The 26,662-nt window shown below is 31.9% G+C and overlaps 1 protein-coding gene across 1 annotated transcript; it reads left to right on the top strand.

The window, feature by feature from the left end:
* The first annotated feature begins 2,745 nt into the window (after positions 1-2,745).
* LOC140450019 (uncharacterized) lies at positions 2,746-26,293 on the top strand. The gene is made up of 2 exons (XM_072543442.1): positions 2,746-3,087; positions 22,004-26,293. Exons 1-2 carry the CDS (start codon positions 2,937-2,939, stop codon positions 24,913-24,915), a joined length of 3,063 nt encoding a protein of 1,020 aa, XP_072399543.1. The 5' UTR covers positions 2,746-2,936; the 3' UTR covers positions 24,916-26,293.
* The last annotated feature ends 369 nt before the right edge of the window (positions 26,294-26,662 follow it).

Raw genomic sequence — 26,662 nt, forward strand, 5'->3', positions numbered from 1 at the left:
TGTTAAATGTTGAGCTCCACCTAGTCGGAACTGATTGAATTACCTTTTTATTTGGTGAAGCAATTCTTAGTTCATGGTGCTTGTTAAGGTTGATTACGAAACTAAACTGATGCAACTAAATATTATTGGTGCATAACTTGTAAACATGATGGAAAACAATTTCAATGCGCTACCGTTCCTTTCCAAGACATTAGACGTTTCCATCAAAACTTCTACTCTCAAAAGATAAGGTTTACCAAGATAATTTTATTCTGAAGTTTTCCTCCTCAGTAGAAGTTAAAAGAAGAAGACCAACTTCTGGATGGTACAAAAGTCAACCTATGAGGACCAAATATTTTATAGGCTTGAAAGATAAATCCATGATCCCTGTATGCCTTAACACGTTCATAGGTTTCACGATTTCGGGTAAATGATATTTTGAAGCGTTTAAGAGAAACCGGTCAGCTTAGTAAAGAAAACAGAGGAGGTGTCAGAGTATCTACTAAAACTTTTCGTAAGAAAACGCATGTAATGAATTTTATAAATAGATTCAAATGTTCAGAGCTTCATTACTGTGCCAGTGTGCCAAACACAAGGGCAGAAAATATCTTTCCGCTGAGTTGAATATTAGAAAAATGTGGAAAATTTATATTAGTTCACTCACAGAAGATCCGAGTGATTTGAAAGTAACACACTGGTACTTTAGGTCAATTTTCAACGCGAAGTACAATCATGGCTTCGGATCCGCTAGGGCAGACGTTTGCTCTACTTATCTACAGTTGGATGAACGATAAAAACAAGCAGAGTAAGGTAACAAAAAACAAGAGTGCATGAGTGAAAATGTGTTTATAAGTTACGTGCTAAGGCTTTTTTTGAATCACTAAAAATGCACTGACCCGAAATTTTTATTTTCAGTTTTGATTCTCAAAAAAAACCTGCCCTTGTCCAAATTACCAGATAAAGCCACTTACTATAGCAGGCAAATTTACCTTTACAACTTCACTGTGGTCAAAGGGAATTATAAAAGGAAACTGACTCCAGATAATGTGGCATCCTACATTTGGACAGAAAACGAGTTTAAAAAAGGATCTAATGAAATTGCCCTATTAATACTGTGCGATTAGTGAGTGATGGATGTGGGGGCCAGAACAAAAATTCTTGTTTCTGGCTTTCTAAACATGCACCAAAAAATGTAAAAACGGTGTTCTCTCTTCCGAAATGTGTATGAGAAAAAAAGAGGTGATTTACAAACCATCAGAGTACATTCCGAACGTGATACATAGCCGAACATTCCAAAGTAGTAAAGGTTGGCCAATACTGTGACGTCTTTGAATGGAAGAAATAAAAGGATGTATTCATGAAAAAAACATCACAATTTCATTTTCAACTGGGGATCTGTAAAAGAATTATTCTGACAAGAACTAAATATGAAAATGTTCTTGTTAGAAATGAGTACACATACAAGTCAGACATGGGTGTGGCAAAGTCTTTAACCAAGCCAGGAACACTGCTTTTGAACATGAAACCAATTTAATGTTTATTTCTAACCCACAACCCACAAAAATCATAATATAAATCCCCTCATTTTTCTTGGTTCTAGTTTTTAATTTAACGTTAAAATATAAATAGAGCAAAGTTCAAAAATTTGCATTATAACTAACATTAGGTATCCATGAGATTTTGCTACAAAACTCACAGTTAACCACATTTTGGTACAAAACTCACATTGTCTGAATTTTAAATTAAATTTACAAAACAATCTTCATTGAATACACCCATAAAGTTTAGGCAAACAGTGTCTATGATAACGAAGTTGTTACACAAAAAAAATTGAAGCATTATACCAAAGAATATAGTTAAGCGTCTATATTCTTTGATGATACTATGACCATCAATAAATAATCTTTAATAAATAGTTTGGAGATATCCTTTTGGGTACGATTATTGTAATTATTAAACCTTTATTTAATATTATTATTTTGCTAATTGAATAATTTCATCACAGAATGCATACAAATCCCATTTAACTTTAACAAGAATTCAAATTCTACTCTCCAATGACGGCATCCGCGAACACGACCGATTTTATGCTACGGGAAGATCCTATCTTGTTAGTCATAGCCATAGTATATACCCCCCCAGTATACTTTATGTACTATGGTCATAGCAGAGAACCATGATACTATAGTGTCATGGCAGAGAACTACGAATACAACTAACCTTGCTACGAACACTCTTTTCTCTATACTTTTTCAGAAAGTACCGATGAAGTTAGCTACAAATGATCCATCAAATTTGTGTTTGCGGTATTGCCATGTCCTTATTATGTATATGTTTTATGCCTCAAATATGCTTTCAAACAGTACATTGTTTGTATTTTGAGAACGATTTCCGGAGTGGAAATTGAAACGTCAATAAACGTATTTTAGCCTTTAATTGTGGCTTATTCCCATTTAAATATTAATTACTTTAAATGCCACAAGAAAACTTAGTTTAGTAAAAAACGTATTTAGTTATTAGAAAAACGTTAATTTAAATTATAATAAATTAAATTTAAATTATTTAAAATTCTTTTAAAAACTTAAAAATAATGTTTAGTAACATTAGTTATAGTTATAGTAACATTAATTATTATTAAATCGCATGCTCTTTCGTGATTTATTTGTGATATGGCAACACTGCCAAATACAAAAATCTGTCTCTCCCTCTCATTTGTAGCTAACTTCATTGGCACTTTCTCTATACTTTTTTTGCCCAGTTCATAGATAAAGAATATATATTACTGAAGGGCCCAGGGTAAAATGTAAACTGGCCCAGTTTACATTTTACAAGTTTACAGTTTACACCATAGATAAATAATATAGTATTATATAGTGTTTACACATTACTTACAACTTACACTACACATACCTCATGTGATTTAAGACAACAAAAAGTTGGCACATGAATATAATATAATGGATATTAAGGAAGAAATTAAGAAAGAACTTGGGGAATCTGATAATGGATTCAGTAGTGCAGACATACGATATATGCAGAGTGAGTTATCCACAGAAGTAGATATAATAGATGTTGAAGATGTTAAAAAGGAAACACAAGATGATACAGGTGAGATACTAAAAACATGAGAAATATGAGGTCAAATATAGATAAAATAGTTGCAGTTTTGCAGAAGTTCTAATATTTCCTTGAACAACATTAAAGTAAACAAAATACATCTTTCATATCCATTTGTAGTAATATATCTGTAATATTAAACATCATTTAATTGGAAGACCAACTGGATGATTACTATGACAAGGGTAATAGGTAATACTATTGAGTATTGCTCTAATTAGTGTCACTAAAGAGTGTTGCGTACATGACTAGGAGGCAAAGAAATAATTATTAGTAGCTTTTACTCATCTCATATTGAAAAGCAAGTTTTATCATTGTTTTGGTTGCCTTAATATTGGGCTTAAGGTTGAAAAAAATTTTAGCAAAGCCATTGATACAGCTTTCAAGTTATTATAAGTGACAGGGCTTCAAAATGTCTTATTTGTAGTTGTACTCATGTTCATCATTCAAATAATCTCGTTCATATTTTCAATTGAAGGTATCATTGAAAGATAGTTATTAAGACCTACATAGTCTGCGTTTACAAAATTATGATAAAAGTCAGTATATTCTAATGACTTACCTTGACATTCACGTAAAACTAATATTGTAAGTAGAACTGATGTGTATGTGATGATAACTATTTTTAAAAATTGGATCTGAAGCTTTTGCTACTTGTAAATCACAATTATTTGTAAATACTAAGTCTAAAAACACATTTCTTTCATTTGGAATATTAATCATTTGGAAAAAATTATACCTTGGAGATATATCTTCGACTGATAAACAGTATTGTTGATATATTCATCCTACGGATTTTAGGGAAATGTATACCTCTCCAATTATAAAATTTTCTTTACCAAATGAACATAAAAAAAAGTTGAATAGATTTGTACAAAGGTTTCAGGACAGAGATAATGTTATCTTTAACAACAATCAAAATACCCATTCCTCTTGACTTACACTAATAACTAGTATCACAATCACATCTTAAAGTTCTATATGAAGGTATTTTAATTTCACAATCTAAAATATCCTCGTGTAACCAAGTTTCACCAAATGGATGGCGTTATGCAGAAAATTACCAACCCTCAATAGTGACAAACTGAGATAATCAAGTTTAAAGTTTTTATTTATTTATTTTATTCATTTGTTTATTTATTTAACCTCCTTTTAAACACAAAATGATTGTTATTACATTAAAAGTGTGCTAACTACTGCTAAAAACTAATAACTATATTAAAAACTAAACCTAGACAGAATAAAACAAGTAAAAAACAATATACATCTAAATTAAATTTTAAGACAACTTTTGCAGACTAGAAATTTGTTTCAAAAGCAACTTTTATTTGTTTCACACAAGAATTTAAAAAGCGTATATCACAGTTAATTATCACATTCTTCTAACAACATCTTATTTATGGATGAACAATCAGTCTTATTAGTTGAGAACAGTCGTTTGTTATTAATTCTTAGATGTATTTTTGGGATAATAAATTTAATATTATTTATAAAAAGGCAATCTTTATATTTAATGTGATTTACAACATAGTAAATAAAAAGGGCTGAATGAAAATTTCTTCTATTATCCAGTCGCTGAACTTTAAAACAAGTTAATCCATCGTAAAACAAGTTAGTCATTCGTAAAAATGACATCCAACTGAGTTTTATTATTTATGGTCACTGCTGCAAAACTTGTAAAAACACACAAATTTGACACAGTGAACTTCCTTGGTAAAAAAACATGTTGTTCTGGACAGAACCTGTCTCCAAAGTAATTCTAAATATTGTTATAAAGCACATTCTCGAATACCTTAGCAATTGAATTGAGTTACCAGCATTACCAGATTTAAGTATAGGTGTTATAACTGCATGCTTTAAGCTATCTGGAAATTTACTTTGTTTAAGGGACAAATTAAAAATTAGTGTGAGAGGTACAGAAAAAGTCTCTGCACAAACTTTAAAAATGTATGCGGGTATATTGTCATTACCTGCGGTTTTTTTTTGGTTTTAGTCTTTTAATGTTTTGGAGAACATTCTCAACTGTTATTTTTGAAAAGTAAAAACCCCCTGATTCAGTGTACTATTGAGACTATTTGATCTTGGAAATACAGAGCCAAAGTATTCTGCAAAAACATTGAGACAGCCACTTATGTTCACATCCCTATAAGAGACCTCTGTTGGAATTGTATTATTTACACCACAGGATTTTATACAGGACCAAAAACTACTATCAGTTTGTACATTATTCTCAATATTTTCATTGTGACACCTATATGCTTTCCTACTAAGCTGTTTCACCTCTCGTTTCAGTGATTTATATTTAGCCAAAACCAAAGCATTTGCAGATTTATTTACCTGCCTATGAAGCTAATTCTTTTGTTTAATCTTCGATATAAGTTCCGAAGTAAAGAAAGTAGGATACCTGTTTGTTGTTCTTAATACATTCCTCGACTGATTTTTGGGTACTGACTGATCAGTGCATGCATACAGCTTTTCATAAAACAACTGCACATCCACATACATCCACATCCAAGCACCCCTCCAGCTCTGTCCAGTCCATATGTTTAATGAGGCCATATAAAAGATGAAAATCACCCTTTGCATAGTCATAGAAAAATAAATTTTTAATACAATTCTCGATTGAATCTAAACAATTAAATGTGACCATAAAATCAAGACAAGGATGATAGTATGTCCTCATTAACAAATGAAAATACTAAATCCAACCTTCTTTGCATGTGATTAGACACTGAGTTGTGTTAAGTAAGATTATGAATATCAATAAAATCACATTTTGCACAGCCCCTATTACAATAAAAAGGCAAATTAAAATCACCTAACAACAAAAAATTTACATTAGTACCCAAAATATCATTAAAACTAGATAAAAACTTCACATAATCATCATCACATGTATTAAGAGGCAAATATAGTTCATCCCAAACCCTTCTTTCAGTGCGTCATAGTTGATCGAATTCTCTCTAACACATTAAGCTAGAAGTGACAGAAAAAAACGTGTGTCTATGATTATTATACATAGAACTCAGAAAATTATTTGTCGTAAAGCTAATTCTACTTACGGATGTATAATTGGTTGGAGTTTAGAATACGCTAAATAAATATCCAATCAATGATGCGCATAAATATAATTTGACGCAGATTGTCTCGATCGTGACAGTACTGTCACAATGTCAACTGATAACATGATAACTGTCATTCCAGGTTAGTATTATCAGACATTTTACAGTGAAAATTTAATTTTGTATTTATTTTCATAAAAATATTTTAAATATGCCTAGATATATCAAGAAAGAACAAAGACTAATATTAAAATTAATAAATTATTTTCAATCAGAAAAAGAGAGATTACTATCCTGCAACTGTCAAATTTAACTAGAATGTCATGCAATAATTCTCGACATTCTTAAAATCCTATATGACGTCAAAATTAGTGACGCACTGAAAGAAGGGTTTGGGACAGACTGTATGTAAGACATAAATAGAAAAATAAATTCTTGACTTTTTGTAGTAAGCACTCAATATGACAACTTACATTGATTTGAACTGATTCTATCCTAAATTTCTTCTTTACTGCCAGCAGGATACCACTACTCCTGGTTTTTTCATTACTCCTGTCTTTCCTATATACAGTATATCAGTGATCTACCAGTTCAGTATCCTTTATCCCTTCTGTCAGCCCAATTTCAGTTATTGCAATAAAATGATGACACTTTTGTGATTTGGGGCCACGGAGTAGAAAAACTTACCCTTTTCCTGTCTTATATAAACACACTACATCCAAATATTCAATTTACGATGGAAACAGAAAAAGATCAACAACTAGCTTTCCTAGATGTATTAGTAAATCGAAAGAAAGGTTACTTAGGACATAAAGTGTATAGAAAACCTACACACACGGACATATACCTAAACAGGAACTCAAATCATCATCCAGGCCAAAAACAAGGTACCATCAAAACTCTGGCGGAGAAGGCGAAGAGAATTTGTGAACCACAGCATCTGCAAAGTGAACTTCTTCATATTGCAAAAGCGCTCACATCTAATGGTTATACCAGAAGAGAAATACATAAAGCGATTAACAAAGTTTCTAGAAGAAAGAACGAAGAAACAGCATGTATAGGCAAAGCGTTCTTGCCCTATATATCGGGGGTAACAGACAGAATTGGGCGAATACTTAAAAAAGCCAATGTAAAGACAGACAAACACAAGGTTAAACGAACATAAAAGCCATTGTCGTTTAGGACATATCGACAAATCTGCCGTTGCCGAACACGCTTTGGGAAGCGGAGAACATCGGATACTTTTTGAAGAAACGCAGATGCTGGATAAAAAATCACAATACTACCCACAGTTATATTGGGAAGCAGTGGAAATATATAAGTATCCAAATAATTTTAATCGGATAGAAGAAGGACTAAAAATTAACAAAACATGGATACCAATATTAAAATCCACAAATACCCTTCCCGCAAAACACGCAAAAAGAAAAGCTACGAACGACGACACGCCCCTTCACGCTGAAACCAGTGGAGGGGAGGCGAGTAGAGTAATCTCAGAAGACAAAGGCCTAACAGCCTGAACAGCTTAACAAGTTAAACAAATTGTTTTTTAAAAACGAAAGATGTCTTTATATACCTTGTACCAATTATGCATATCTTGATATAACTTTATACATTAATTATTAATATTTACTTTTTTACAAACACAAAAACAACAGTTTTTTGGAGGTAACTGCTAATGACATCCTTTGAGTTTGATTAATAAATATCTGCCTTCTCATTTTTCACCGAAAGTATACTTGTACCCCTCTGCATGTGTACTAATGATAAGTTATCATGAATTTTTTTAGAAGAATGCTGAGATGACTTTAACAGAAATTTACTTAAGTTACATGATGTAGGAATATTTCTTACTATAAGTATTTAGCATAGTTTTATTCATTAGTTACGCCACTGCAAGGAACCACTTAAACAATATGCTTAAGTCGCTATAAGGGAGACGGGATTCAGAGGCGAAGGGGACAGAAGATAGGTAGACGAGAACACACATGCCTTCTGAACGCTGATCGACAAAAGATTCGATTCTTAATGCCCGAACTGAATAGACTTAAAATTATCGTGCACGCCGCAAAGACGAAAAGACGAAACCCATTAACGACGGGGGTGTTCGATATTTTAATTCGCAGGTCGCAGACAATTATCCGTATTTTTGTGTATTGTAAATGTAAATAACATCATTACAGTGTATTCTATATAATAAAGACGTCTAGCATAGATCGCGGACTTTTAATATAACATTAACTCTTTTCAAATAATAAAAGAACTTTAAATTAAGACCTACATGATATATTTATTATTAAAAACACATTGAATGTGGTAGACTCATTGTACGTATTACCATTTGGACAGTGACGTTAGTACAACCCTTCGTGGGTTCTAGCCTCCTCGAGAATTTCTCTCCAATCATCTCTATCTATCGCTTTCTTCTGCCAAGCACGTACTCCCATATTTCTCATGTCTTCTTTAATGTTGTCTATCAAAGGGTCTAAAATAATAAGTTGAGAAAGGTAAATTTGTTGATTTTAGATTTTTTACTGCTACATGTGTTTCTTATAATAGTCTTATTTATATTTTAGGGTTTTCTCTAATCACCAATAAAATGGAAACTAAAAACCCACCACCTAAACATCCATATCACAAACAACAACAAATAAGTCAACATGATGAAGAAAGCGTATTAAACAAAAGTGTAAAAGTTAAGCTTACAGAAAAACATTACAAGTGTGAAATTTGTCTTAGGCAGTTTTATCGGCAAAGCCATTTGATAACGCATAAGAAAGTACACACTAAAGAAAAACCTTACAAGTGTGAAGTTTGCTTTAAGACATTCACTATAGCAGGTGATTTGGAAAAGCATTTGCGAATACATACTGGGGAGAAACCGTATACGTGTGAAATTTGTCTTAGTAGTCAGCAAAGCTATTTGATAATTCATAAGAACGTACACACTGGAGAAAAACATTATAAGTGTGAAATTTGTTTTAAAACGTTTACTTTGGCAAATAGTTTGAAAATATATTTGCGAACACATACTGGGGAGAAACCTTACAAGTGTGAAATTTGCTTGAAGACATTTACTACAGCAGGTAATTTGAAAAAGCATTTGCTAACACATACAGGGGAAAAACCTTACAAGTGTGAAATATGTTTTAAAACGTTTACTGAGGCAAATAGTTTGAAAATACATTTGCGAACACATACTGGGGAGAAACCTTACAAGTGTGAAATTTGCTTTAAGACATTTACTATAGCAGATACTTTAAAAAAGCATTTGCGAACACATACTGGGGAAAAACCTTACAAGTGTGAAATTTGCTTTAAGAGATTTACTATAGCAGATACTTTGAAAAAGCATTTGTGTACACATACTGGGAAAAAACCGTACAAGTGTGAAATTTGCTTTAAAATGTTTACTACAGCAAATCATTTGAAAATTCATTTACGAACACATACTGGGGAAACACCTTACAAGTGTGAAATTTGCTTTAAGACATTTACTATAGCAGATACTTTAAAAAACCATTTGCGAACACATACTGGGGAAAAACCTTACAAGTGTGAAATTTGCTTGAAGACATTTACTACAGCAAGTAATTTGAAAAAGCATTTGCGAACACATACAGGGGAAAAACCTTACAAGTGTGAAATATGTTTTAAAACGTTTACTGAGGCAAATAGTTTGAAAATACATTTGCGAACACATACTGGGGAAAAACCGTACAAGTGTGAAATTTGCTTTAAAATGTTTACTACAGCAAATCAATTGAAAATGCATTTACGAACACATACTGGGGAAAAACCTTACAAGTGTGAAATTTGCTTGAAGACATTTACTACAGCAGGTGATTTGAAAATGCATTTACGAACACATACTGGGGAAAAACCTTACAAGTGTGAAATTTGTTTTAAAACATATACTGCCGCAAATAGTTTGAAAATACATTTGCGAACACATACTGGGGAAAAACCTTATAAGTGTGAAATTTGCTTTAAGGCATTTACTTCATCAAACAATTTGAAAGTTCATTTGCGAATACATACTGGGGAAAAACCTTATAAGTGTGAAATTTGCTTTAAGGCATTTACTTCATCAAAAAATTTGAAAGTTCATTTGCGAATACATACTGGGGAAAAACTTTACAAGTGTGAAATTTGCTTTAAGGCATTTACTGCAGCAGATAAGTTCAAATTGCATTTCAGAACACATACTGGGGAAAAGCCTTAAGCATGTAAAGTTCGTGTTAACCAATATTCCCAGCGAGGTGATCTGAAAAAACATTTAAAAATAAATATTGGAAAAACAGTGTAAATATTGTTTTAAACAATTAACGAATGCATATTCGGTGTGATCATTGAAAAAAATATTTTCGGGATATGGTCAAACAGCCATTTTTTATTTAAAAATGAAAAAGAAATTTTGATCTTGGAAAAATTAGTATGGTTAAGAAATTTTACTGTATTAAGAGGAATAAGAAGTGAAGTGCGGGAGTGTATATTTAAGATAGAATAGAACTTAGTTTAGTAAAAAACGTATTTAATTAATAGAAAAACATTAATTACTGTAAGGAACAATATTTTAAATGATTGTATGACAAATATTTAAATTCATTGAAATGCTGTATACAAAGAAATAAAGAAAGATTTTAAAAACTTTTGAATAGTACACATTATCTGATAAAAATGTTGAAAAATGAATACTTACTTGCTACATGTAATTGTATTTTTGAAGTTATACTTCTATACGCGCGCTCCACGTTGGAAATTTGTATGGGAGTGAATCTGTGAAATCATTATATATGTAAGATAATGAGTAAGAGAGGAACAGAAGATATATTTTCTCTCTCTTCCTCTCTCGAATATAAAAATGTTCCTATTGTATATATATTTAATATTATTATTTATGTGATATGTTTTGTATTATTTATTAAATGTTCAGAATTATATTAGTTTTTTGTATTTCAAAATAATAATCTCAATAAATCACTGTATGACCAAGAACTGTCAATTTTGAAATACATTTGTGTCATGTCCTCGGTAGTATAGTAGTCAGTATCCCCGCCTATCACGCGGAAGACCGGGGTTCGATTCCCAGTCGGGGAGAACTTTTTATTAATATTATTACATGATAAATTAAACATATTATGCCTAAGTAGAAAAGTTATGTTTATTATTGTCATTTTTTTAAATACTTATGAATATTGCATTTTAATTTGTATTGTATTATTATATTGAATTATGTTGCAGTGTATTTTATTGTATTTTTATATTAATAACAAAATAAACAATGAATTTTACTGCAGAGTATGTGTAAAAATTTTGTTTTGCATTCAACTCCTTTCATACATATATGAAAATAAAAATATACATTTTCATCAAAATATTGATTCAATCCTTCGTTTACTATACTCCTATTACAGGTCAAATGTTGTTTATTAATTGTTAGTAAGTTGTTATTAATTCTGTTTCTCTTTCTGCTGTCTTACCTATAGCATTACATATGTAATGATTGAGCAGATTGACTCCCAAATCAATTTGTAACGGCGAATGCGTGTATAGAAGTGTAACTTCTACTGGCAGTCCCACTGGAATGCCACACCTGTTTTTTTTTTAACATACGTCTTAAATCGTGGGTCCAATTATGTAGCCAAACCCAATAAACTGCAGTGCTCAATTTGATCAAATCTGGTAAATTATTTTAGCTCTTTGACTTTTAATTTATGGATCTAGTCCTTGTCTATAGTTACGTCCAGTCTTTTTGTTGTATTACTAGCTACGGGGATGCACAAACTGCCTGTTAGATAGGTTTCTTCACTTATTTCTTTGGTTGCCATATGTAATCTCTTGAGGATGTTACACACTTCCGATAAGATTTCGACCTGAGGCTCCAGAAATTTTGGACAATTTTGCATAGAATTTTGGCAGATTCAACTGAGTGTGTGTCTGTATAGCAAAGAATATGTCTTTTGGATTCCAGGAAAATATTGGTGGTCTTCACTATATTAGCCCCATTATCTATGTATTACCCCCATTACAAATATAATATATGTTAACATACAGTATAAAAATCTTCTTCTTCTTCCTACTTTATAAATAGGCAAAATGCCTGTTTTACTTCGGTTTTTAGCCTCAATTGACGTTGTCTGACCATCTTTTTCTCGGTCGTCCCAATAATCTTCTTCCATTTGGCGATTTGTCTCTTGCTATTCGTACTATTCTATTTTCTGTCATGCTTTCGATCTGTTGATTCCATTACACTTTTCTTCTTTTGGTCCACGCGTTTATTTCCTCTATACCACATCTCGCTCGTATTTCCTCACTTCTTACTCTGTCTCTTAGAGTTTGCTTTGTTATTTTTCGTAAGACTTTCTTTTCTGTTGTTTCCAGTAGTCTTTGTGTTTTCGCCGTATCTGCTCTTGTTTCCGCTGTGTACGTCATTATCGGTCTTATTGTTGATTTATATATCCTGGTTTTCGTTTCCATTGCGAGATATTTGTTTCTCCAGATTGTGTTGTTGAGACATCCTGCTGCTCTGTTTGCCATGTTCACTTGTTTTTGTACTTCTTCTTCCACTTTTCCGTAGCTTGACAGTTTTATTCCCAAGTATTCAGTTTCTATCACTTGTTCTATTATTTTGTTATTTACGACTAGTTTACATCTTCTCGGTTCCGCTGATATCACTATCGCTTTAGTTTTCTCTGTTGAGATCTCCATGTTGTATATGAGCGCCGTATCTTCGAATTCTTTAATTAATCTTTGTAGGTCATCTTCATTTTCGGCTGTTATTATGGCGTCGTCGGCGTAGCATATTATCCTTATTTCCTTTTCTGCCATTCTATATCCTCTTCTTTTTTAACTTTATTTATGATTTCATCCATTATGAGATTAAATATTAATGGGTTCAGCGAATCTCCTTGTCTAACGCCAGTTTCATAGTTAATAGGTTGTGATAGTTTTCCTTTACATCTTACCATAGCTATGTTATTATTATATATATTCTTAATGGTTTTTACTAAATCCAGTTATATTGCCTTTTCATATAATAAATGTATCGCGTCCCGAATTCTCACTCTATCAAACGCTTTCTTCAAATCTATCAGACACATATATACTGGTTTGTTGTATTCCAGCGACTTTTCTTTTATTTGTCTTATTACAAAAACTGCAACCGTGCATGATCTTCCTGTCCGAAATCCTTGCTGTTCCTCTTGCAGAGATATTCGTTCGTTTATTTTTGTCGCTATTATTCTTGTTGTCAATTTGAGTGTTGTATTTAATAGATTTATTGCTCGATAATTATTGGGGTCTTTCTTATCTCCTTTTTTTGAAGAACATCACCATGATCGCTCTCCTCCATTCTCTGGTATTCTGTTCGTGGTGATTATTTTATTAATAAGAAGTTGCAGTTGTTGTACAAGATGATCACCTCCATATTTTAAGAGTTCATTTGGTGTTTGATCTTCTCCTGGTGACTTTCTGGTTTTTAATTTGTTTATTCCTTCTTTCACATCGTTTTGGGAGATTTCGGTCTTTTCCTAAGTTATTATATTTGGCGTTTCTGGTAAAGGTTCTTCGTTTTGTTTTTTAAACATTTCTGTCAGGAAGGCCACCCATGTATCCTCTTGTATGTGTTCTATTTCAACTAGTTCTTTCATTTCGCTTCTTTGTTGTCTTATGAAGCGCCATAATTGTTTCTGTTGTCCATAGAAATCCATCTCTAGTCCTTTTGTGAATCTTTCCCAGTAGTCTGTTTTTATTTTTCTTGCCATTTGATGAGTTTCAGTTCTTATTCTTAAACAGTATAAAAATCAATCTCTGTAATTGCTTACAAACAAAATGGTATTAAAATCTTAATTATAAATAAAACAAAATATTAATTATATATGAATCAAGATGAATTAAAATAAACAAAAAAGTACCTATAACTTATCAAATATTTCTCAATTGTTCCTATTTATAATTTTCAGTGTTCGCTCAATGGGTGAGTGCATACTATAATTTGTACGGTGAAAAGGTATATAAAACAGATTAACATATCTGAGACTTCTGGAGGGAAATACAAACTAATAGATAGGAGAAGTTCAGTACAACAAACTAAACCATTTATTAATTTAACCACAAATACTAAATCAGAGTTATCTCGTCGGATCTTTAGTAAATCCATGTTGAGTGTTTTTAAAATATCTATAGTATCGTGATTTATAATGCATATGTTTAATTTATATGCCCAATATCTTAAACATTTGTTCTGCGATCTCTCCAATATAGTAGAATGAACTTCCACTTTAGATAAGACCAAAGCAAAATAAACCGATCTTAAAGCCCAAACAGATTGGTACTTTCAATAAACCTTGCTCACGATCAAACCTTCATGATCTTCATATACTTTGTACTAATTATGCATATCTTAATATAACTTTACAAATTAGTTATTAATATTTACTTGTAAAACAACAGTTTTTTGGAGGCAATTGCTAATGACATCCTTTGAGGTTGACTGATAAATAACTGTCTTCTCATTTTTCACAGAAAGTATACTTGTACCCGTCTGCACTTGTACTGATGATAAGTTATCATGAAGTTTTTTGTTAGTAGAATGCTGAGTTGACTTTAGTAGTAATAAAAACCGAAATTTACTTAAGTTACATGCTATATTTATTATTAAAATGACATTGGATGTGGTAGACTCCTTGTAGGTATTACCATTTGGACAGTGACGTTAGTACAACCCTTCGTGGGTCCTAGCCTCCACAAGAATTTCTCTCCAGTCGTCCCTATCCATCCCCTTCTTCTGCCAAGCACGTATTCCCATATTTCTCGTGTCTTCTTGGATGTTGTCTATCAAAGGGTCTAAAATAATAAATTGTGAAAGGTAAATTTGTTGGGTTTAGATTTTTTATTACTACATGTGTTTCTTATAGACTTATTTATCTTTATTCCTGTTGTTGAATTTATGCATTTATTTAATTGCTTAAAAAAACAAATTTTTATAATAGTCTTATTTATATTTTAGAGTTTTCCCTAATCAACAATAAAATGGAAACTACAAACACACCACCTAAACATCCTTACCACAAACAACAACAAATAAGTCAACATGATGAAGAAAGCGTATTAAACAAAAGTGTAAATGCCCAGTTTACAGAAAAACATTACAAGTGTGAAATTTGTCTTAGGCAGTTTTATCGGCAAAGCCATTTGATAACGCATAAGAAAGTACACACTAGAGAAAAACTTTACGAGTGTGAAGTTTGCTTTAAGACATTCACTATAGCAGGTAATTTGAAAAAGCATTTGCGAATACATACTGGGGAGAAACCTTACAAGTGTGAAATTTGCTTTAAGACATTTACTGTAGCAGATAGTTTAAAAATACATGTGCGAATACATACTGGGGAAAAACATTATAAGTGTGAAATTTGTTTTAAAGCATTTACTCTGGCAAATAGTTTGAAAATACATTTGCGAACACATACTGGGGAGAAACCTTACAAGTGTGAAATTTGTTTTAAAACATTTACTGCGGCAAATAGTTTGAAAATGCATTGGCGAACACATACTGGTGAAAAACCATATAAGTGTGAAATTTGTTTTAAAACGTTTACTGCGGCAAATAATTTGAAAATACATTTGCGAACACATACTGGGGAAAAACCTTACAAGTGTGAAACTTGCTTTAACACATTTACTACAGCAGATAATTTGAAAATGCATTTGCGTACACATACTGGGGAAAAACCGTACAAGTGTGAAATTTGCTTGAAGACATTTACTACAGCAAGTGATTTGAAAAAGCATTTACGAACACATACTGGGGAAAAACCGTACAAGTGTGAAATTTGTCTTAGGCAGTTTTATCGGCAAAGCCATTTGATAACGCATAAGAAAGTACACACTGGAGAAAAATATTATAAGTGTGAAATTTGCTTTAAAATATTTACTACAGCAAATTATTTAAAAAGGCATTTACGAACACATACTGGGGAAAAACCTTACAAGTGTGAAATTTGTTTTTAAACATTTACTGCCGCAAATAGTGTGAAAATACATTTGAGAACACATACTGGGGGAAAACCTTACAAGTGTGAAATTTGCTTTAAAACATTTACTACAGGAAATAGTTTGAAAATGCATTTGCGAATACATACTGGAGAAAATCCTTAAGCATGTAAAGTTCGTTTTAAGCAATATTTCCAGCGAGGTGATCTGAAAAAACATTTGAAAATATTGAAAAAATAGTGTAAATATTGTTTTAAACAATTCTGTGGCTGGAAGGCAAAAGGGGATAAGTCAATTTTTTGCAAAATAGTGTTATGTATACCATTCGACAGCATTTTTGATTCTGCACAATCTTGGTAAAGAGAGTTAAGTGAAAGTTTACTAATTAAAATATTATTATTGATCAAAAAGGGGCAACTTGGCTACAATTTAATCGTTACGACTGTTTTAAGGATATAACTCAAGATATCTTCTGGAGAGCAAAATAGTAATTACTAGTAAAATGGTATATGTGCACATATTTTCTAACATTATGAAATTAACTGAGAAGCAAAACGATTTAAGTCATGTTAACTTGAGAATTATTCGAAATGTGTGCTAGTAAAAGGCAATAAATCAAGATAACCCCTTTTGCCGGAATGTGATAGAAGAAATATATATGAAAGTATTGCTAGGATATACAAAGTTATCCCTTTTTGCAAGAATGCGGTGTCCACGCAAATCATATTCGTAACAGTTTCTTGTCAGTACTTGTCTAAATTGTGAAGAGAGCACACGCAAATTTTATCAAGGAACGTTCACTACGATGGCAACTCGAAATAACAATTATTATTCCTCCACGTGTGGTATAATTGTTGATTATTGATCACTACATTCCATACTTTTTTTTAGTAAAAGAAAATATACAGCAAGATTTTGACTCAGACGACAGCGTAAAAGACCCGGCCTATGATCACATTCAAAAAGACCACCGTAGTGATTCTGACACCGAACAGGAGAAAAATGGCTCAGATGAACCAAATTTTAAAAACAATGAAGAACATGGCCAACCAATGCACAAAATATTGAAACGAAAAGTAGGAAAAAGAAAAAATAGACAGGTTTTACGAAATACGGGTAAAGGATATGAAACAAACAAAGGAAACGCAATAAAGCTAGGTAGTCACGGTCACTGCGAGATTGTAGAAGAAAGCGTAAAAAAAATATTTGGTGAACATAGATTATCTCTGTTTCAAAATTACTGAGGAATGGGCAACTACGATAGAAGGGTAAGTTGTATTGCCTCATTAATTCAAATTTCTGACAAGAAGATTACTACTAACAGAAGTGATACTGATAAACCTTCAAAAAATATAGGGAAAAGTGTTTTACATATTTTATAGAAATCCAAGGAGGAAGAATCCAATGCTGCAAGGTATGTTTTTGTGCTATTTTTGACGAAAGTAATAAATTTAAAGAAACTGTTACAAAAAAGAAAATGTCATCCAACTGTGGTATTCCTATGGCTGATAGCAGAGGCAGGCATGAACCAAAAAACAAAATTTCCGAATCTAGAATGGAACTCGTCTATAGCCACATATCAAAATTTCCTGCCTATGAGTCTCACTACTCACGAAAACATACTAGTAAAAAGTATCTAGTAGCAGAATTAACAAAAGCTAAGATGTATCAAATGTATACCCAGGACATAACATCTGAACCGGTTTCTTATAAAGTTTACTCTCAAACAATCGATAAATTAGGCTTAAAGTTTAAAAAACCAAGCAACGATACCTGTAACAATTGTGATATTTTTCAGAATCATATTAATATCAGTAAGACAGCTGATGAAAGGAAAAAACATGAGAATTTAGTAGCAGATCATCATATAGAATCTGAAACTGCTTACGAGTCAAAGAGATTAGACAAATTAAAATGTATAAACAGTAAAAGTCAAAAAATATTTGTATTTGACTTACAACAGGTTTTTCCTACTCCTTACTTACAAACTAATACCGTGTTTTACGTGCCAACGAAATTGCTTCTTGTTTATTTAAGAGTTTTGCTAATTTACCTTCTGAAATGCTTTCTGCTAAAAGGAATGTTAATAAAGAGAAAGAAGAGAGACAATAAGACTGAAATTTGCTGGAGAAATATGAAATGGCTAAGATACACCAAGGAATTTGGCATTATTAATTTTAAAACATCGCTTCAGGAATATCAGCCATTTCAAGAAATAAATTTTAGAAGACAAAAAAAAAAGATACACTCATCGATATCAAGAACATTACTTTAGATAATTTGTATGATAAGCCAAGACAAATAAGTGAAAAAAAAGTAAGCGATCTTTCAGACCTTATTAAGTTAGTTGATGAGAGTGCAAAAGAATGTTATCGTGGACTTGCCCAAATCCCACGAAATTCACAAGATCTGGATAATACTGCTGACACAGATCCAGACATAGATAATTATTTTAGTGATGACGATTTTTAATAAAATATTCTAAAACAAATATTTGTGTAATTTATTATTTTAAAGAAACAGCTTCCGAAAAATATTTGTGTTCATCAAAATTTTTTTTTCTTCCTGCGAAAGCTATTCTGTTCGTATTATATAGAATATATGTTTTTATTTTCTGTTTAGGATGCGCCTTTAATTATCTTTCAAAGTATCATCTTGATCAATTGTTAATTTGTAAACGTATCATCAGATTGCTGTAGAAACCGCCATGTTTAATAAACTTTTTGAAAAAATTTACGTTTTATTTCTTGTTCTGTTAATGCTATATCCAGAACAAAATATTTTCTTTGCTTTATTGTGGTTGCCCTTTGTAAGTAGAAATAACTGCAGTTAACACTACACTGCACATATAATGTTAACCAAGTTACTACCGAGCATAAGGGTATAAATCTACATAACCCCCTTTACCAAGATGATTTTATGTGCATTTCAACTATAACTTGACTTATCTCCTTATGCTTTCTTGAAATAATTAAAAATAATAAATATCCTAAAATATTTTTTTTTAATTTATCAAAATATTGGACACATAGATATTAATTTAAGAAAAAGCACTTAAATATATCTAACAGAATGTAAGTCGGATCTAGAAATATACAAACGTTACTAATATTACGTCTATAAGGTAACAAAAAGACCATCTTCTTCTTCTTCAAGTGCCCTGTCCGTTGCGAACGTTGGCTATTAACATGGCAATTCTGATCTTATTTGCGGCGCTTCTGAATAGTTCGACCGATGTGAGCCCGAACCACTTCCTCAGATTTTGGAGCCACGAGTGTCTTCTCCTGCCTGGCCCTCGCTTACTGTCTATTTTTCCCTGGACAATCAATTGCAGTAGACGGTACTTATCGTGTCTCAATATGTGGCCTAGATATTCAAGCTTTCTTTGTTTAATTGTATTCACGATTTCTTTCTCCTTTCCGATTCTTTGGATTACCTCTATGTTGGTGACATGTTCGGTCCAGGATATACGAAGAATGCGTCGGTACACCCACATTTCGAATGCTTCTAGTTTTCTCGTGAGCGTCTCCGTCAGCGTCCAGGCCTCCACGTCCAAAAAGACCATATGAACTAAAAATGTCTGTACTGAAAAACTTCCAAATGAGAGTTATCCCCTTTTGCCTTCTAGCCACAGAATTATCGAATGCATATTCGGTATGTCCATTGAAATAAAAACATATTTTCGGGATGTGGTCAAACAGCCATTTTTTATTTAAAAATGAAAAAGAAATTTTGATCTTGGAAAAATTAGTATGGTTAAGAAATTGTACTGTATTAAGAGGAGTAGGAAGTGAAGTGCGGGAGTGTATATTTATGATAGAATAAAAGTTAGTTTAGTAAAAAACGTATTTAATTATTAGAAAAACATTAATTACTGTAAGGAACAATATTTTAAATGATTGTATGACAAATATTTAAATTCATTGAAATGCTGTATACAAAGAAATAAAGATTTTAAAAACTTTTGAGTATTACACATTATCTGATAAACATGTTGAAAAATGAATACTTACTTGCTACATGTAAGTGTATTTTTAACATACGTCTTAAATCGTGGGTCCAATAATGTAGCCAAACCCAATAAATTGCACTGCTCAATTTGATCAAATCTGGTAAATTATTTTAGCCCTTACGACTTTTAATTTATGGATCTAGACCTTGTCTATAGTTACGTCCAGTCTTTTTCTTGTATTACTAGCTACGGGGATGCACAAACTGCCTGTTAGATAGGTTTCTTCACTTATTTCTTTGGTTGCCATATTTAATAGCTTGAGGATATGACACACTTCCGATAAGATTTGGAGCTCAGGCTCGAGAAGTTCTGGACAATTTTGCATAGAATTCTAACAGACTAAACTGAGTGTGTGTGTGTGTGTATAGCAAGGAATATGGCTTTTGGGTCCTAGGAAAATATTGGTAGTCTTCACTATATTAGCCCCATTATCTATGTATTATCCCCATTACAAATAAAATATATGTTAACATACAGTATAAAAATCAATCTCTGTAATTGCTTATAAACAAAGTGGAATTAAGATCTTAATTATAAATATAACAAAACATTAATTATATTTGAAACAAGATGAATTAAAATAAGCAAAAAGTTCTTTTTATTCATTTTTAAATGAAGCCAAGGAGGCACCAAATATATCTAAATTATTCCTATTTGTAATTTTCAGTGTTCGCTCAATGAGTGAATGCATACCATAATTAATAAGGAGAGGTTCATTTATTAATTTAAACACAAATACCATGTAATATCAATTTACAGTTGAATGTTTTTAGAATATCTATAGTATCATGATTAATAATGCATATGTTTAATTTATATGCCCAATATCTTAAATATTTGTTCTGCGATCTCTCAAATGTAGTAGAATGAACTTCCACTTTAGATAAGACCAAAGCAAAATAAACCGATCTTAAAGCCCAAACAGATTGGTACTTTCAATAAACCTTGCTCATAATCCTCACAGAAATATTTTAGTTTCTTAGTATCTGCTGCTAATTGAAGACATCTTGCTTGTGTAACTGTTAATACGTGTCACTGGTAGATGGTAATTACTTATCTATCACTATCAACTTATCCCAATTGCTTTAAGTTTTTATTTAAAAAAGAAAAACTAAAGATATAAAACTCTCATTGCATTTATTGCAATTTACAAACAAACAAATTGTTTTTTCAAAAAAGAAAGATAATCTGCATATACTTTATCCTATTATAATTATGCATATCTTGATAGAACTTTATAAATTAATTATTAATATTTACTTGTAAAACAACAGTTTTTTTTGGGAGCAATTGCTAATGAAATATTTGGAGGTTGATTGATAAATTTTCTTCTCATTTTTCACCGAAAGTATACTTGTACCTCTCCGCATGTGTACTAATGATAAGTTATCATGAAATTTTTGTAGAAGAATGCTGAGTTGACTTTATAATATATTTAGTAGTAATAAAAACCGAAATTTACTTAATTTACATGATATATTTATTTAAAATGACATTGGATGTGGTAGACTCCTTGTAGGTATTACCATTTGGATAGTGACGTTAGTACAACCCTTCGTGGGTCCTAGCCTCCTCAAGAATTTCTCTCCAGTCGTTCCTATCCATCCCCTTCTTCTGCCAAGCACGTATTCCCATATTTCTCATGTATTCATGGATGTTGTCTATCAAAGGGTCTAAAATAATAAATTGTGAAAGGTAAATTTGTTTGATTTAGATTGTTTATTACTACATTTGTTTCTTATACACTTATTTATTTTTATTCCTGTTGTTAAATGTATGCATTTATTTAATTGTAGTAAAAAAACAAATTTTTATAATAGTTTTATTTATATTTTAGGTTTTTCCCCAATCAACAATAAAATGGAAACTACAAACACACCACCTAAACATCCTTACCACAAACAACAACAAATAAGTCAACATGATGAAGAAAGCGTATTAAACAAAAGTGTAAATTTTCAGATTACAGAAAAACATTACCAGTGTGAAATTTGTCTTAGGCAGTTTTATCGGCAAAGCCATTTGATAATGCATAAGAAAGTACACACTAGAGAAAAACCTTACGACTGTGAAGTTTGCTTTAAGACATTTACAACAGCAGGTAATTTGAAAATGCATTTGCGAATACATACTGGGGAGAAACCTTACAAGTGTGAAATTTGCTTTAAGACATTTACTGCAGCAGGTAATTTGAAAAAGCATTTGCGAACACATACTGGAGAAAAACCTTACAAGTGTGAAATTTGCTTTAAGACATTTACTACAGCAGATAATTTGAAAATGCATTTGCGAATACATTCTGGGGAGAAACCTTACAAGTGTGAAATTTGCTTTAAGAAATTTACTACAGCAGATAATTTGAAAATGCATTTGCGAATACATACTGGGGAGAAACCTTACAAGTGTGAAATTTGCTTTAAGACATTTACTACAGCAGATAATTTGAAAATGCATTTGCGAATGCATACTGGGGAGAAACCTTACAAGTGTGAAATTTGCTTTAAGACATTTACTACAGCAGATAATTTGAAAATGCATTTGCGAATACATTCTGGGGAGAAACCTTACAAGTGTGAAATTTGCTTTAAGAAATTTACTACAGCAGATAATTTGAAAATGCATTTGCGAATACATACTGGGGAGAAACCTTACAAGTGTGAAATTTGCTTTAAGACATTTACTGCAGCAGGTAATTTGAAAAAGCATTTGCGAATGCATACTGGGGAGAAACCTTACAAGTGTGAAATTTGCTTTAAGACATTTACTACAGCAGATAATTTGAAAATGCATTTGCGAATACATTCTGGGGAGAAACCTTACAAGTGTGAAATTTGCTTTAAGAAATTTACTACAGCAGATAATTTGAAAATGCATTTGCGAATACATACTGGGGAGAAACCTTACAAGTGTGAAATTTGCTTTAAGACATTTACTACAGCAGATAATTTGAAAATGCATTTGCGAATGCATACTGGGGAGAAACCTTACAAGTGTGAAATTTGCTTTAAGACATTTACTACAGCAGATAATTTGAAAATGCATTTGCGAATACATTCTGGGGAGAAACCTTACAAGTGTGAAATTTGCTTTAAGAAATTTACTACAGCAGATAATTTGAAAATGCATTTGCGAATACATACTGGGGAGAAACCTTACGACTGTGAAATTTGCTTTAAGACATTTACTGCAGCAGGTAATTTGAAAAAGCATTTGCGAACACATACTGGAGAAAAACCTTACAAGTGTGAAATTTGCTTTAAGACATTTACTACAGCAGATAATTTGAAAATGCATTTGCGAATACATTCTGGGGAGAAACCTTACAAGTGTGAAATTTGCTTTAAGAAATTTACTACAGCAGATAATTTGAAAATGCATTTGCGAATACATACTGGGGAGAAACCTTACAAGTGTGAAATTTGCTTTAAGACATTTACTACAGCAGATAATTTGAAAATGCATTTGCGAATGCATACTGGGGAGAAACCTTACAAGTGTGAAATTTGCTTTAAGACATTTACTACAGCAGATAATTTAAAAATGCATTTGCGAATACATACTGGGGAGAAACCTTATAAGTGTGAAATTTGCTTGAAGACATTTACTACAGCAGGTAATTTGAAAAGGCATTTGCGAACACATACTGGGGAAAAACTTTTCAAGTGTGAAATTTGCTTTAAGACATTTACTACAGCAGATACTTTGAAAAAGCATTTGCGAACACATACTGGGGAAAAACCGTACAAGTGTGAAATTTGTCTTGGACAGTTTAGTCAGCAACGCTATTTGATAACGCATAAGAAAATACACACTGGGGAAAAACATTATAAGTGTGAAATTTGCTTTAAAATGTTTACTATAGCACATAATTTGAAAATGCATTTACGAACACATACTGGTGAAAAACCTTACAAGTGTGAAATTTGTTTTAAAACATTTACGGCAGCAAATAGTTTAAAAATACATTTGCGAATACATACTGGGGAAAAACCCTACAAGTGTGAAATTTGCTTTAAGTCATTTACTGCAGCAGATAAGTTCAAATTACATTTGAGAATACATACTGGGAAAAAACCTTACAAGTGTGAAATTTGCTTTAAGACATTTACTACAGCAGATAATTTGAAAATACATTTGCGAATGCATACTGGGGAGAAACCTTACAAGTGTGAAATTTGCTTTAAGACATTTACTACAGCAGATAATTTAAAAATGCATTTGCGAATACATACTGGGGAGAAACCTTATAAGTGTGAAATTTGCTTGAAGACATTTACTACAGCAGGTAATTTGAAAAAGCATTTGCGAACACATACTGGGGAAAAACCTTTCAAGTGTGAAATTTGCTTTAAGACATTTACTACAGCAGATACTTTGAAAAAGCATTTGCGAACACATACTGGGGAAAAACCGTACAAGTGTGAAATTTGTCTTGGACAGTTTAGTCAGCAAAGCTCTTTGATAACGCATAAGAAAATACACACTGGGGAAAAACATAAGTGTGAAATTTGCTTTAAAATGTTTACTATAGCAAATAATTTGAAAATGCATTTACGAACACATACTGGAGAAAAACCCTACAAGTGTGAAATTTGCTTTAAGGCATTTACTGCATCAGATAAGTTTAAATTACATTTGAGAACACATACTGGGGAAAAACCTTACAAGTGTGAAATTTGCTTTAAAACATTCACTACAGGAAATAATTTAAAAATGCATTTGCTAATACATACTAGAGAAAATCCTTAAGCATGTAAAGTTCGTGTTAACCAATTTTCCCAGCGAGTTGATCTGAAAAAACATTTGAAAATAATATTGGAAAAATAGTGTAAATATTGTTTTAAACAATTAACGAATGCATATTGGTATGATCATTGAAATAAAAAAATATTTTCAAATATTTGGAAATGGTCAAACAGCCATTTTTTATTTAATCCTTTAAGTGATAACGATCAAAAGCGATTTTGATTTTAGTAGCTTCCATTGACTGTAGCGAGTGTCACTGGTTCTCATATTAACCAACAAAATAATATTGGCCCGCATAGCAGGCCGGTTTATGTTTGGCAGGTAAATAGTGCGACCAGTGGTACTACCGCCTACATACTTTTTCGTGTGAAGTGAGTAAATATACTTGTTAGCTGATTCTTGGTTGGATTTGAGTTGTTTACAATAAAGGTACGTAATAAATTAATTGATAAGTTATATTATACTTAATTCACAAGCATTTGAAGTAGTTTTTATATATATTTGTTTCTTGGTAATCATTTTATCATAATATTCATGCCTCTAAATTGTCATCATAACCTGTACATAATTTAGTAATAAATTTATATTTCTTTATGTTAACGAAAATTATGTAAGTAATAATATTTATTATTTATGGAGAGGATACTCATATCTTTTGATTATTGTTTAAATTTTGTGTTAAACGTTTGCGAAAACTTATACGTATTTATCCTAATGTCCATGTGCCTATATTGCGACGGTAACCTAAGATCGTTTAGTAATACATTCATTTTCCTTTATTCTAAAGCAAAACTAAATAATATAATTAATTATTTAGATTATTTGTGTAAACAATACTCCTAACTTTTAATTAAATATATTTTTTTAATATACACATTTGCAAAAACTTATTGACATCATAGTTTGGTGCAGGTAATCATGTCTTCGAACGACAAGAGGCCACTAAACCGGAATGATCTACAAGCTCTTGTAAACTAGGTAGCAATGGGACTGGAATCAGATGATGCAGAAAATTACTGTCTGTCTGAATTTGAAGGAGACTCAGATGCTGAGGATTTTCTTCCACTAATTAATAGTTTAGAAACTACATTTATGAATGCTTTTTAATATGAATTCAAAAATTGTGGCTTCTCATAACAAAAGATTATAATTTCGTCAAAGTATCTTTATATTTTAAAAACTCCTCTCCTATACTTTATACAAAAAAAATATGGCAACACTGTGATGCACAAACATATAAGCGAGATGCCAAGGTTATGTTTATTGCCCTAAAAACCAATTTAGCCCTGTTTTTTTAAAGTAAATCACATAACTTCCCATTTCACAATTTTCACATTGCCCTGTGGCCTGTGGTTGTCACTGACAGAAGGCCAACACACCGAACACATTGTATACTCAGTTCGCTATCTCCAGCACTCTCCAGTCCCAACTGTCTAGTGAATTTAGTAATTATTTTTGACGTGACAACGTCTTAAATTAGGTTGTGGCTCGGAGTCATTCATGAAAAAAATGTAACGCCCGCTCACGTCTGTTACAGTGAGTCACCGAACGAGAGAGAGGCCCGCCGGACCGGCGAATGCCTTGCGTCTCTCTCCCACTCAAACATGATCGGTCCGCTGGGCGCGCAGCACTAGAGAATTAGGCGCGTTGAATCGGTGCGTGCTTCCGTGCTTGTGTCTCTGTCTTTCTCGAGCGTTCTTGACGTTCAAGACACATTACAGCAGAAACACTTCCTTTCATTTCATATTTC

The sequence above is a fragment of the Diabrotica undecimpunctata genome, chromosome 9 (assembly GCF_040954645.1).
Source record: "Diabrotica undecimpunctata isolate CICGRU chromosome 9, icDiaUnde3, whole genome shotgun sequence".
Taxonomy (NCBI): Eukaryota; Metazoa; Arthropoda; class Insecta; order Coleoptera; family Chrysomelidae; genus Diabrotica; species Diabrotica undecimpunctata.

What these genes read in the sequence shown, in the direction of transcription:
- LOC140450019 (XM_072543442.1), top strand. Translation starts at nt 2,937, where the DNA reads ATGGATATTAAGGAAGAAATTAAGAAAGAACTTGGGGAATCTGATAAT. An exon ending in GGAAACACAAGATGATACAG is followed by an intron (nt 3,088 to 22,003) that starts GTGAGATACTAA and finishes TTTATATTTTAG; the next exon opens with GTTTTTCCCCAATCAACAAT.